We start from the raw sequence: 14,616 nt of genomic DNA on the forward strand, positions 1-14,616 counted from the left end.
GCCACCCAGGCGCCCCTCAAAGCTTGTCTTTATTTCAGTATTTTAAGTTTTCTTTTTAGAAATGCAAAGCAGGGGAGCCTGGGTGGCTCAGTCGGTTACGCGTCCAACTTTGGCTCGGGTCATGATCTCGTGGTTTGCGGGTTTGAGCCCCGCGTCGGGCTGTGTGCTGACGGCTAGGAGCCTGGAGCCTGCTTCGGATTCTGTGTCCCCCCCCCTCTCTCTCTCTGCCCCACCCCCACTCACTTGCTCTCTATCTCTCAAAACAATAAATAAAATCTTAAAAAAAAAGAAATGCGAAACAAATTTTGTATCTACTCCCAAGACTGACAAATTCTGAAGATCAGAGCTGAATCCAGTTCTGTAAGCGAAGGGAAAAATCAGGGAGACTCTACCAGGTAGTGGAATTATAGATTTTAATTTTCTTTCTGCTTATCAGTAGTTTTCCACCGTTCTACAGAGGACATGAATGCTTATTTTAATAAGTCTCAGAATGACTTTATGCTAAGCTGGAACTTAAAAAGCACACTGTAAGTGCCTCCACAATTTCTCATACAATTAGAATTAGGCATTTACAGTTAGTGCTAAATTATAAATATCTTAAATCTGCACTTGCCAAGTACTCTCTTCATAGCGATGGCAATGCTACCCTGAGGCACCAGGTCCTCCGCCAGAAGAGAAGGAATGTCAAAAACCCCACACTCATGTATTAGAAAAATTAAATTCTACTCCTTCTTGGCTTGTTACTAGCTGAAGTGAAATTTTGTTTTTTTAATTTTTAATGTTTATTTATTTCTGAGAGAGACAGAGGGTGAGCAGGGCAGGGGCAGAGAGAGAGGGGGAGATAGAATCCAAGGCAGACTCCAGGCTCCGAGCTGTCAGCACAGAGCCCGACGCGGGGCTCGAACCCACGGACCACGAGATCATGACCTGAGCTGAAGTCAGACGCCTAACCGACTGAGCCATCCAGGCGCCACTAGCTGAAGTGAAATATTAAGTCACATTTACCTTCTAAACAAGGTATGAAAACACCTTTTCTTGGCAATAATTCGCCCATTTTATCTTTACATTTTGGTCTGAATTAGACTGATGTATCTTCTACAGATTATAAAAATTTCAAGTTAATGAATCCAAGAAAATTGTCTAAAAGAACTAAAACCCTGTAAATAACAAAATGGTCCTTATCAGGCAGGCCAAGGCTTCGTGTGGAAGGGTACCCTCTCCTCCTCATGGCCATCAGCCTGGGGACCAGGGCAGGAAGGGGAAGAAGAGACATTCTTTATGTACATTTAGAGTTATGAATACTGAAAATCGATTCTGACTTAGGTAGGGAGAAGCAAGAAACCACAACGCAGAGAGTCAGGGCACCAGTGAGAACGTGGCTGCTTCATCTTTTCAACCCCTCACATTTTATACTAAAGAGATTCAAAAGGGAGAAAAGCAGAGCAGAAACATCAAGAAAGAATCTCTCTGGGGCGCCCGGGTGGCTCAGTCGGTTAAGCATCCAACTCCTGATTTTGGTTCAGGTCGTGATCTCATGGTCTGTGGGTTCAAGCCCTGCATCGGGCTCTGTGCTGACAGTGCAGAGCCTGCTTGGGATTCTTTCTCTCTCTCCCTCTCTTTCTGCCCCTCCCCTGCTCGTAGGTACTCTCTGTCTCTCTCTCTCTCAATAAATAAATAAACATTTTTTTGAAAATTAAAAAAAAAAAAGAAAAAACTCTTTCTGAAAGGGTCCCTTGCTTTCCCTGTCCCATCCCACCCGCTATGCCCTAACCAGGGAATGCACACTCTGGTTTCATTTTCATGAGAACAAGAGCATGGCCTGTAGTTTGGCCATGTTATGTACAACCACAGTGCTCAACAATTCAACCTTGGATCCCTCCTGAATACCCTTGCTTGATCATGTCCTAACTGAGATTCTGTGGCCATGTTATTCTGGCAAGTTCCTAGCCTCGCCTCATTCTAGGTGAAATCTCAGAGTCCCTTTCAACAGCTGGGGGATGTGTTCTAAGTATCAGGTATACTGCAGATGAAATCCTTCTTTCTGGAACATTTGTTTGACATCTCTCTTCTCTGCTGGAACATCAGCCCTGCGAGAGCAGGGACTCTGGGCCCATCCTTTGTGGAATCCTCCGGGCCCCCACCCTCCATTTATTAACATAGACAAACGTCAGTCTGTCGAACACAGTTTAGCTTACAAAGTGGCCTTGCAAATATCTGATGGTGACGGAAACCGGTCAGTGTCGCATTCAATGGGAAATCTGGGGAAATGCAGAGAAAACCCACATGGCAGGCCGGCAGGCCCCTCCACTTACCGCCACCTCCACAGACTGCAAGGACAGGTCACACGGTGGCTTCAGGGCTTTGGGTCTCGTGGCGTACCAGAAGGTGGTGAGGGCTGCAAAAGCTCCAAAGCCCATGAGCGTGTTGGTCGGAAGAGTGCGAACGTACTGTCGTAAGTCAACCAGCTCTGGCATTCGAAAATACCGGAACAACTCGTGGGCTTGCATTGTCCTGTGTCGCTGGCTCCCTCAGCTGAATTCTGTCAGGAGAGAAAAGATGTCATGTTCATTCCAGCAAGGAAGGACTTGTCTCCAGAATTCCCGACGGCCAACCATCCCACTTGATGCCTGGCTGACCAATCGAGGCATTAAACCCACAGGCCTGATGGTCCAGCTCTCTTCCTGGCTGCCGAATTTCATTTTTCTAAGAACACGTCAGAAATTCATTTGACTTCCATCGTTTTGTGCAAAGTGTCCATTCCCCACATTAAAAAGATTTCACTCACAAAGAATTCTCGCCATAACACGCTCAAGTGGCGTAAGTTACCAGTTTCTTCCCTGATAGTGTGCCTCTGTTCTCTCCCACCTAATCAAATACACTCAAGTCTCGTTATCAGGGCTAATGAGGAGAAAAGGGGAAGAGGCACAAGTAAGCCCAAACCACCCAGCAGCCGTCTGCTCCCCCTTCTCCCGAAAGATTTCCCATCAGCTCTGGATCGGTCCAACGGACCAACCTACATGTCGGTATGTCTCTCGCTTTCCCCATGCCCTCTGTACCATAAAAGCAGCAGTACAAATGCAGAGGAAACTGCAGTTCTCTATTCTGCTAAAATAATTTTTTATATTCCTCAAGATACTATAACCAAAATATAATAATAACAATAAATGGATGTACATAAATTCTAAACCATCTACCACGTAACTAGAGAGAGACTGAGGCATAGTATTTGAGAAGAAGTATAGAATAATATTTAAGATCCCAGATTCTAGAGCCAAATTCTGTCTTCCCAGCTTATTAGTTGCATGATTTGGAATTACTTAACTTCTCTGTGCCTCAGTTTCCCTAACCAAAAATGGAGATTGAAAATAGACCTATCTCATGGGGATTTTATAATGGTTACATGATTTACAGAGAGCTTGGAATGGCATGGGCCCCAGAAGCTACTCAATAAATGCTAAGTACTATCATTATTTCATCTACCAACATCCTGTGATTAGTCCTTTATGCAGAACCGTAAGGTACAGAGTTAATAAAACAACAACAACAACAACAAAGCAGTCAGAACACAGGGGTGCCCGGGTGGCTCAATCAGTTAAGTGACTGACTCTTGATTTCGGCTCAGACCATGATCTCGTGACCAGGGGATCGAGTCCCTGTCAGGCTCCATGCTCACTGTGGAGTCTGCTTGGGATTGATTCTCTCTCTCTCCCTCTCTCTCTCTGCTCCTCCCTCACACACTCTGTGTCTCTCAAAATAAATAAATAAGTAAACTAAAAAAAAAAAAAAGCCAAAACACACAGAAGAAAATTGGACAAACACCCTAATGTATATGAAAGCCTCAAATTGGATGGGATAGACAATTTATACATACATCAGCATAAAAAGTGTCAGAACAGGAAATAAGTACGAATAATTCTAATTAGAAAACAATTGATGAGCCACTACTATAAAGTATGTTTGGCAGTAAAGGGAAGGAAATCATAGCGAATGCTCTGAAAGGCTTTTCTCAAAACCTGCCTGCCAAGTGTGAATGCTTTAGCTGTGCTTCAGATGGTAGCTGTGAGTTCCTTCTTGTATGTCCTTTTAAATACCGAGGTCACAAAACTGAACATAATTTTCTTTTTTCAGATACAGAAATCTTTAAATCTCACTCTCTACCGCTGTAAATTTTGTTTAGAGAGGAGCAGAGTATCGGGTGTTTTCACTGGCCATCACTATCTGAATGTATTTGCTCAGCTCGTGCAATCTTGCGTCACAACTCTGTGTAGGTACGCGCGCGTGCACACACACACACACACACACACACGAAAGTTCCTTCCATGACTACTACCAAGAAGGAACAGATAAGCAAAATTTCTTCAGGTCATACTTCTGGAGGAGAAGCTCCACTACTTACAATACCACTCACCATAGGTGCCACCAACAGCTGACTGCTAGGTGACTACTGCGGAGCAGAAGAGGTGGTGGGAGGGGGGGTGGGGGGAGGAGCTCAGCTGGCGTTTGCCGGACCTGCCAAGGTCTCTCAGGACATTTGCCACAGGCCGACTCCTGTCCTGCTGCCCACTGGGCTAAAGGTAACTATGAGACAAAATTCACACTTGACTTCCCAGGAGAAGCGGGTGGAGGATGGGCCAATGGGCAGCTGGGAGCACAGTCACCCCACTGCTCCACCCATGGGCAGGGACAGGCATCAGCCAGTGTCACTGCCAGTGCCAGATCTGAAAACAGACACTGTTTTCTTTCTGCCTGGCTTCCCAATGAGAAGAGACAATGGGCATATTTTTAAAAACCAGTGAAATAAACGATCAGATGCTGGGCGGCATGTCGAACCAACAGGCGACGGACCCCGAAAGAAACAGATTGTCCGTGGTATGGCCACAGCAGATTTATTCTAGAGGAACGCACAGGAGCGGAGCTACTCCAGTCCGGGAGCACAGTGAACACATGAGGCCAGCCAGGGTGCGCCGGGGGGAGGGGGGGGGGGGGCGGGGGGCCTGGAGCCGGCGGCTGGGAGGACGGCGCCCACCACCCGGTCCAGGCTCTCGGCGGGTGGGGGACACACGACACTGAGCCGGCGGTGTCGGCAGGGCGTGCTGAAGTGAGGGCTCCCTGAGCAAGGCCCGCACTCACGGAGACCGTGAGGATGAGCAGACAGATGGAGTCGGCCCGCTGGCAGCAGGCGGCCAGATTCCATACACAGCACAGCCAGCCGACCCTAAGCAACCCGACTGCGCCCTGTGCGGGCCTGCCTGCCCCTCTAGTCACGCCCCCTGGCAGCCTTCTTCACGCCCACTGCGCCCCTGCGGCTGGAGGAATCTCCCACCCCTCGCAGACACACCCCTGCCCTTGGCTTTTCTCTCCCCGGGGTCCCTGAAGTCATTTCCATACAGCCCAGATCCTGTGAATCTGCAGGGGCTGTTCGACAGAATCCAGTCCTTGGAGGGGAACGTTAAATAATCCCCCCATAAACAAATACAGTCATAAGCTGGTGATTTTTTTTTTTCTATTTTAAGCATCAGCAGGAGCCAAGCTGTAGACAGCATTAGAGGAGAAAGAAAAATGTCTATTTCTAGAGATAAGTCTAGGAAAGAAAACTTGAAGAAAAAAAAAACACTTCAGAAAATTACTGATTTGGTAATCTTGCACCGTTGCAAGAACACTTTATTAGATACTAATCTGTAATACTAAGGGTTGAAACCCAGCTAAATTCTTACCTTTAGTGGGTGATAATGACAAGGTACAACAGTTTAATTCATGCCTCTCAGCTCGCAGCCAGGTGACAGACAAGCTGAAAACCAGCTTCACTTAATCAACTGGTTAATGCTGTCCATAGGAAAACTAGAGCCCATCCAATAAAGAACTAAGACAATCCTCCTTTTAGATCCACGTGAAGAATGACTCTTAAACATGAATACAAAGCATTCTAAATCTTCTTCCTTCTATGAAACTGCTATTAAGGAAAAGGCACTTCGCGTATTTAGAAATGCAGGCAGACCTCATTCAGAGAATATTAGCCACAATAAATAGCCCTTCAATGCTGCAGGTGAACATTAACACCACACTTTAAGACAGCCCCCAACAGGTCTCTAAGAAGAATCAAGACCCACACTTGCCAACAGATGACTAAAACCCAGACAGACTGTACTTCTTATTCCAACGGTGTTCTAGTTGGAATATTTTTTTATTAAATTCTTTCAAAAGCAAATTTCCACATCACCCTCTCAGGAAGTTTACAGCCCAGGCAAGTAATAATGCTGCTATTTGCTAAGAATATGATTCAATCGGATTAAAGGCTTAAGCAGCCAGTATTTCTCAGTTGAGAACACACAAGACTATTGGCGGCTGGCTTCTCCCTTCCCCAACAGCTACACCTGCACACCCTTCCTCCCAGCACTTAGGAAAAGTGTGTTTGTTCAGTTGGGTCCTTTGAATTTCCCAAAGAGCTGGAGTCTAAAACCACAGAACGACAGAGAACACAGCAATGGTTGGGGGAACGTGGCACACATCCAGTGCAAAGAACCATTGTGAAGGATGCCTTTAAGTAGCCCTGTGCACAGGACAGGACACAGGACAGGATACACAGGACACGGTAGTAGAAGCTGGATTGCACGACTGTCAGGAAACAGAAGTCCTGGTATTTATCCACCCAAACTTGGGGAAGAAGAGCTGGCAACACAGCACTGATTTAGTGTTTCAGAAAGGCTTTCACATCCTGTAGCTCACCGTAACATCGCAATACAAAATGATCATGAGGAAACTGAGGCTGGAGACTTAAGAGGTTTCCCCAAGGTGTATCCCAAGACGGGGGCACCAACTTGACCCTAAAGTCATGCTTTTTCCTCTACACGAACAATTCCTAACCTCTGAGGGGCCGCTGATCCTCTCCACTGGGAACATGCACATACTTCTCTGCACATGCAGCCCACTCCGGCTTAGAAACCGTGACAGCAGGTGGTTTCTAAAGGTCCTCAGCACTGACACTGCATGGCCTGATGAGAACCGGGCATCTGAACTCCCTTGTCTTACGTAACCACCAGGATTTGCCCCATCATCCTGGACTCTGAACATATGGGTCTAAGGCCACCCGGACACAAAGGTTTACCTCCTACCATTTTGTTTACACCACACAAAAGTGGTTTGGGGCCAGAGGTGACTCACAAGGGCATCATTCTCTAAGGACACAGGGACAGACACACACACACACACACACACACACACACACACCTCCTATGATTTTGCAGATTTATACTTACATCAGCATTTTATTTTCTTCATACTGTTTACAAACCCCCCCAAAAAAATGGGTGACCGGGATGTTTCTCCCCTTCTAAAGTTCCTCAAGCTTTCATTCGGTTGAATAACAGCGGTTTGATGAAATACTTTGCTAGGAATGCAGCCTTGAAGCAAACCCACACAAATAGCACCCTTGCCCCAGCAGCAGCAAATGCAGAAATCCTGACATCTTTCCTTAAAAGCAGCGAGCCAAGCTGGCAACGCTGCCATTCCTTGCTCCACCTCCTGCCCTTGTACAATAGGCTATTTACAGAAGGCTGAAACTCCCCCTTTGTCCTGAGCTGGCTGGGCAGAGCTCAGCCTTGGGGAGGAACAAGAGAGCAGCAGCCAGACCGCGTGCTGTTCTTTCAGTGTGCCACTCCAAAACCCTTGGATTCGTGCTCCTTAACCCTGGCTGGCAATTTACCTAAAGCTAGATTTGCTTAGGCCGTCCCCTCCTGAACCAAAAGAGCAGTCGGGCTCTCCCCAAACAGGGATGCCGGCATCCACCAGTTAGAAAGGAAAACAGAGGTCTCTGTCCAAAGCCCATTCTATACATGAATTCCTGACCACGTTTGCTGCCTTTGGATCATCTCCTCATCCTGAGCATGAGAAGGAGAGAGACCATCTGGGTAACTTCAGGATCCCACGCACGGTGGGCAAATACTTCCACAGGGAATTAATTACTCCCATCCACTGCCATGGGGTGTTTCTTCCCAACGAAGTACAGTGAACCTTAAACCCACATAATTTTCATTAAAGTGACTCTCTGGGATCACGAATTCAATTTCCAAGCAGATTTTAAAAGGAGAAATGAAGGAGAGGTGCTCTGCTTTTAGAAACCTGATTTACTGAAATATTCAAGTCAACTTGAAAATTCTTTACGACACCACTCTCTGTCCACGCCATCAAAGTCAGAAAGAGTAGGACACAAAGCTTTTAAAGGTAAGCAGGGGGATGCTTAGGTGGCTCAGTCGGTTAAGCATCCGACTCTTGATTTCGGCTCAGGTCATGATCTCGTGGTTTGTGGGTTCGAGCCCCGTGTTTGGCTCGGTGCCGACAGCACAGAGCCTGCTTGCGATTTTCTCTCTCTCCTTCCCTCTCTACCCCACCCCCACTCATGCGCACACGTGCACGCTCTCTCTCTCTCAAAATAAAGAAATAAACTTAATAAAAAACTGTAAAGGTAAGCAGAAGGCGAGACTAATTTTCTAACCAGTAATATTAGGGCCATACCTCACCTGTTCATATTGGCCACCAAGCCACGACTCCCATATATGCCCCCAAGTAATTAGATTCCAACTTGGGGATGCCCAACTTGAATGGGTAAACTTGTAGGGCTTAGATGCAACGGTCAAAGTCTACCCATAACAGCTTCTGTATTTATTAAATTACATATCTATTGAAGTCACGTGACAAAATAAATTACTTTAGAAATGTGTGCTCTTTCCCTACTTACATTTCCCTGATATTTTATTAAAATTCTTTGAACACACTTCTTCACACAGGGTCTCAGGCATCCCTAGAGCCAGCCACTTTTGCCTTTGTAAGGTCAAGCCTCCAGAAATAGCAACCCAGCTAGTGTTAAATTCCTTTGCTCAGGAAAAGTTGAATTCACTTAGTTGGCCTTTCTGAGAACGAGGCGGTTTCAGGAAAGGTGCCTTCTCTACCTGATGGTGTTCAAAAGGAAGTGACCAAGAGGACACCCCCACAAAATGAAAGCCTCAGGGACCCATGATGACTACAAGAGGGTTGTCGGAAAATCCTCACCCTCTCTTGGGTGCAGGTGCATTACTTAACATTCAAATGTGGGTACAAACCGTGAAAAACTGGCAGACCCCATTCGTGAGGCTTGGAAGTCAAAAAAGTAACACAAATATACACACAAAACAGTGCAAAACGAGGTGGCAGTAAGTGCACAAGAAATTCTGAGAGAGGTCACACGCTCTCAAGGATTGCTGCATGCAGAAAGCAAAAGTGAGCCGGTCCTCGCAGGATGAGGGAGGCCCAAGAACGTGAGCTCCACTTCGGGCTCTGGGGATAGGACGGGACGGCCAGAAGCAACTCCCCACCTCAGCTCTAGGATTTTTGGGCAGGTAATCTGGAACAAGTGACAGGATTCCACTGGGTAGGAGAAAGGAAGGAAAAAATCAGCTTGAAATTGCGCTTTCTTTAAGAGCCACCGTTTGCTAAGCACTTGCTGTGTATCAGGCACCGTGCTGAGTAATTAGACACATGACGAAATGTCATCCTCCTAACGGTCCTTACTGTACGGAGTCCTCATTAGCTTCGACTCAAAGACAGGAGACTGCGTAGGAGAAGTCAGGTGTCCTGCCCCAGGCCCACACAAGAACAAGACCAGAGGCCAGGACCGAAGGCAAAGCTTATGGACCGTAAGAGGCAGGCCTGTCACCGAGGCACACGGTGGTTCAAATGCAGACGAAGGTGCAAGGCGATGAAGAGGATGCCAAGAAGCTGGGACAGACAGAGCTTTAAAAAGCCAGGATCTGGGGCGCCTGGGTGGCGCAGTCAGATAAGCGTCCGACTTCAACCAGGTCACGATCTCGCGGTCCGTGAGTTCGAGCCCCGCGTCAGGCTCTGGGCTGATGGCTCGGAGCCTGGAGCCTGTTTCCGATTCTGTGTCTCCCTCTCTCTCTGCCCCTCCCCCGTTCATGCTCTGTCTCTCTCTGTCCCCAAAATAAATGAAAACATTGAAAAAAAATAAAAAAATAAAAAAATAAAATAAAAAAAATAAAAAGCCAGGATCTGAATCCCAATGTCCACCAAGCGATGGAGGGATACAGACGAAATGTGACCTGTGCAGGCGATGGGATATCCCTCCGCCTTAAAAAAAAAAAAAAAAAAAAAAAAGAAGGAGATTCTGATACAGGCCATAAGCTGGATGAACCTACAAAACGTTATATGTGTTCCAGGGACTTCGATGAGGCAAATTCAAAGAGACAGAAATGGAAGCTACAGGAGTGGAGGGTGGGAGGGGAAAGGGGAGTTATTGCTTCACAGGTACACAGTTTGTGTTGGGGATGATGAAAAATTCTGGAACTCGGTAACGGTGACAGTTACACAATATCGATAATGTAATGAATGCCAATGAACTGTATGCTTAAAAGTGGCAAAACTGGTAAATTTTATGTTATGCCTACTTTACGATAAGGCATTTTTAATCGCTAAAAAAAAAAACAAAACAAAACAAAATAGGATTTAGTAACTCAGTGCATGTAAGTGGAAAAAAAGAGTCGGAGTCGGAGGGCTGGGTTTTTGAGCCCCGGGAGATTGACCAGTGGAACAATGAGGAGCAAAGCGGTGGGGGAGGCTGGAAGACGGTTTGTAGGCAGCTTCCCAGGGTCCTGGAAGCCTCCTTGTGCGAGTGGACCGGCCCATCATCTCCCCACGCATCTCTGGGCGAGCTCCCCTCCGGCTCCCTGCCTCAACAAGGCTGGGAGGGCCAGTATCCCAGGGTGGAGCTCTGGCCCGTTCCAAGAGTCTACCAGAAAGTCTCCCCATGCCTCCACGCCCACGCTGCATTCTCCAACCTTGGGGTCTCCTTCCCTTACGGCCTCCTCCCGAGCCCTGTCTTAATAACATGTCCAAACCGACCCAAATAGTTCAGTTGCTCTAATAAATCCTTACGTGACCTCCTCAGTCAGAGGCAGTCCTGAACTCCAGGAATATGTTATCTGTAGCCCTTGCGTGACCCTTAGCATCTCCTATTTTACACTTATGTTGAGCGTCTGCTTCTCTTACATAGATGCTTCTCTCGCCTGGGGCCAGGGCCCCTTCCCATCTGTCTTCATAGGCCCCTGATGCTGGACATACTGCCTTGCCCAGAACAGGTGCTTCATGAACAGTTACTGAGTTAGGAACGACCCTCTGTGATTCTGACCAGTTTTCTGCTACAGGCCCCAGGAGGGTGTATTTATAGAACAGTGATTCTCCAAAGAGCAAGGAGGTATTTGAAACATTTCTAAACTTTAGCATTCTCCCTGTACACCCCACGCTGCTGCTGCTGCTGCTGCTGCTGCGAGCCATTGTGCTAGAAAGGAGTAAGCAGCACCTCCTAGGTGATGTGGAGGGGAAAAGAAAAAGCTTGCAAGACACTGATTTAAAGGCTACGTAAAAATACTCCCTTGCCCCTTGTTGTGATGAGCACTGGGTGTTTTACGTAAGTGATCAGTTACTACGTTCTACTCCTGAAGTCAGTAATGATAACTTAAAAAAAGCAAAACTCTCTTGCCCATCTTCCCATGATGTTTTTCATTTCTCAAACTGTTACACTTCTATATAATGTCACCTCAAGGTCATCTAAGGGCAAGGAGCCTCTGTCTCCTTAGCAGATGTGTAGACAAATATTCAGACAGGAGACTGTGGATTACTTTTTGAAAGATCAAGGTTGCCCACAAGAAGGGGAAGAGGGTAAACAAATACCTCTCTTGAGTAGAAGTGCAAATGCCAGAAGGAGGGCTTGAGCCCAGGGCTTGATACCTGGCTGGCCACCAACGTCTAGAAGTGACTATTCTATGACAGAAAAGAGAATCCTCTAAACCAGAGAAGCATCCCAGGAGCTAGAGAGCAATGGTGGGACTGCGGTGAGGAGAGCCCTCAGAGACTCCCCGAACACCGAGCACGAGCACCGGGTGGGTGGCCATCTGAGCGGTAAGGGATGCTACAAATATGACTTGCCCAGCATTCTCCAGAGGGCGGGGGGGGGGGGGGGAGCCATCTGGCTCTCCTCCCTTCTCTCTTCAGCGTAGACACGAAGACCTGCCATGTCCAGCCAATTGGGGAAGTGATAATTCTAGTTTGGACATGCCCAGCGAAGACATCCAGGTTATGTGAGTGGCATGGATTCACGGGGGAAAGTTTCTATTGAAAAAAAAAAAAAAAAACCTCTTAAGAGAAGCAAGGTGTTTCCGTTGGCCTTCAAACACTGCTAACACTGTTAAGTGAGTTCTCAGAAGTCACTTAGATGAGGCAGGGACATTTCTTGGTCGGAGAAGGGGCAGGCTTGGGCAAAATGGGTGACCTCAGCCAGTCAGCCTCACTTCAGCTAATGGAGACAAGACCAGTTTGCTAGGTTGACCCAATCCTTCTGAAGAGGCTTCTGTGGGTCCGGCTCCCCACTTGTTAACTCACCAAGTGAATCCAACAAGGCATGTTATCTCAGCTGACATCTGGCCCAGGAAGAGACCTAATTATGTCTGTAGGACTGTGTATTAGAGAACACGACGCCATGGTCCGGGGGGTACGGCCCATTATGTACAGCCTATTATGACCATAGCTAGAGAAGGAAATAAATTTTCTGTTGCCATGAAAATAGTCCACAACAGACTCTCCATCTTCTCGGCCTCTGGGAAACCACAAAGCAAGGCAGGAAGCAGGAGGCTCCTCTTCCTGGGAGGTGGAGAAGAACTTAATAGTTAAGAGGACGAATGTCCTTTTACAATAGCCAGAGCCAGACCCCGTGAGGCAGGAACTCCTGTCCACTCAGGGCCCTGGAAATGGGGAGTAGGGTCCCTTTGTTTGAGAAACCGCACACAGAGAGGGTACCTAAGTCCCAGGGTCCCTCCGGATGTTTTGTCCCAGACTAGTCACTTTTAGGAGTGAATACGGAAGGAGACAAAACAGGACGAGTAGGAGGTAGGCTCAGACGTAACAATCTGGTTGTTTCAGGTCCCGGCGGTGCCCCTGGTGGGCAACAAAAATCTTGAGCTAGCTTCGTCGCTGCCTGTGTGGGCCTCCGTGGGGATAAAGAAAGGACGGGAATAGAGGAAATGTGTGCCCCCTTCAATCACTGACACCATGGAGCATTTCCAAGACAAGGCCAGAGAAGGCAAAAGATGGTGACACACCCCTGACGTTCAGGACTGAACAACAGGATTCCACCGCCACCCAGAAACTCCAGATGACAGCACGACACAGAGAGAAAAGAACTGTTAGAAACTGCCAATTCTAGGGACGCCTGGGTAGCTCAGTCGGTTAAGCAACCGACTCTCGATTTCGGTTCAGGTCATGATCTCATGGTTTGTGAGTTTGAGCCCCGTCCGGCTCTGTGCTGACAGTGCGGAGCCTGCTGGGGATTCTCTGTCTCTCTCCTTCTCTCTCTGTCACTCCTCCCTCCCCTCAAAATAAATAAATAAATAAATAAATAAATAAATAAATAAAATTAAGGAAAAAAACTGTTAATTCTTGCTGTGGCATTTGGGTATTTATGATTTTATTATTCTACTATGTACTTTGCTGTTATTATTTTGTTATTTTTTTTTTTTATTTCTCAAGATAAGGAAGATATAACTAGGTCAATTCGGTTCATTTCCTCTTGTATTTATGTATTTCCCACCTGCTGCATAAACGGCCTCGGGCGGCAACCTGTCCTTCTAGGAGAACGACAGATGGGGTGGAAGCCCTGCCCAGAAAGTCCATCCCGAGGCTCCCACCGTCCGTGTTGGGCCCTGACCAGCTATGTGGGCACTTCCACGTAAGGGCACCTTTGAGAAAGGTTCCACTGCTAATGAACAAAATCACAGGGAAAAAAACCCCACTTTCCCTCTCTCCCAAACAGGAGTCCAACAGCATTTGCGGTGTTTCCTCTGCCTTCAACGAGTTTAGGGTATCAGTGAACAAGCACACCTGCGAGAAAGAGTTAACCTAACTATCTAGACGAAAAGTGAAGAAGTAAGTGGCGGAGGGCTCCGGGAGGGAGAGAACACTATGGATGAACCAGAGTGCGATGGGAGGGCCGGCTAGAGGGCCAGGTGGAAGCAGCCAGAGGCAGGTGGTGGGGGTGAAATGCCCTGAGAGCCAGCTCGTGCCGGCCGGTGCTGGGGCAGGGGCGGCTGGCAGTTAGGAACGACAGAGCCACAAACCGGGGTGGAGGATGCCCTGCCTCCGCCCGGGCTAAGCAGCCGTTAGCTGCAGGAGCTTGTCCCCATGCAGCGGGGTGTAGTTTGCTGAGAGTCCCATGTCCCCGCCAGGGTGAGGCCTGGTGCAGGAGACAGCGAAGAACAAGGCCCAGTCCTTGCTCGCAGAGGTCACCACGATCAGATAGCAGTGACCTGGATAAGAAGGCTGAAAGGACACAAGGTTGGGTAGAGTTACTTACACCTCTTAAAATAGATCGCGGTTTCAGAGGGACTGACAAACTAGTGGACCGGCTTAGCGGCACAGGGTTAAGTAGGAGATAGAACATAGACAGACCTCTACCCAGAGAGGAAGGTCGGCCACTCACACATGGGGACGCTTTTGAGGGTTTACAGATTTCAGCGTGGAACTGTTGTGTCCCTAAACAGCAGAGATGAAGGGAGCCCACCAAATATGCTTAGGCTGTGG

At 47.7% G+C, this 14,616-nt stretch overlaps 1 protein-coding gene across 6 annotated transcripts in view; it reads right to left on the reverse strand.

Annotated features, from left to right (window-relative positions):
* The window catches only part of ACSL1 (acyl-CoA synthetase long chain family member 1), a 72,319-nt gene that overhangs the window by 47,490 nt on the left and 10,213 nt on the right, over window positions 1-14,616 (reverse strand). For 4 of the 6 annotated variants that reach the window (XM_043558538.1, XM_043558516.1, XM_043558521.1 and 1 more), the window contains exon 2: window positions 2,313-2,539. In XM_043558538.1, coding sequence (XP_043414473.1) covers window positions 2,313-2,507 — 195 coding nt within the window. In that variant the 5' untranslated portion in view covers window positions 2,508-2,539. Of the gene's footprint in view, window positions 1-2,312; window positions 2,540-4,408; window positions 4,604-7,253; window positions 7,442-14,616 lie in introns of those variants that run through there. The other 2 variants (XM_043558556.1, XM_043558547.1) reach the window with 2 other exon arrangements.

The sequence above is a fragment of the Prionailurus bengalensis genome, chromosome B1 (genome assembly GCF_016509475.1).
Source record: "Prionailurus bengalensis isolate Pbe53 chromosome B1, Fcat_Pben_1.1_paternal_pri, whole genome shotgun sequence".
NCBI lineage: Eukaryota > Metazoa > Chordata > Mammalia > Carnivora > Felidae > Prionailurus > Prionailurus bengalensis.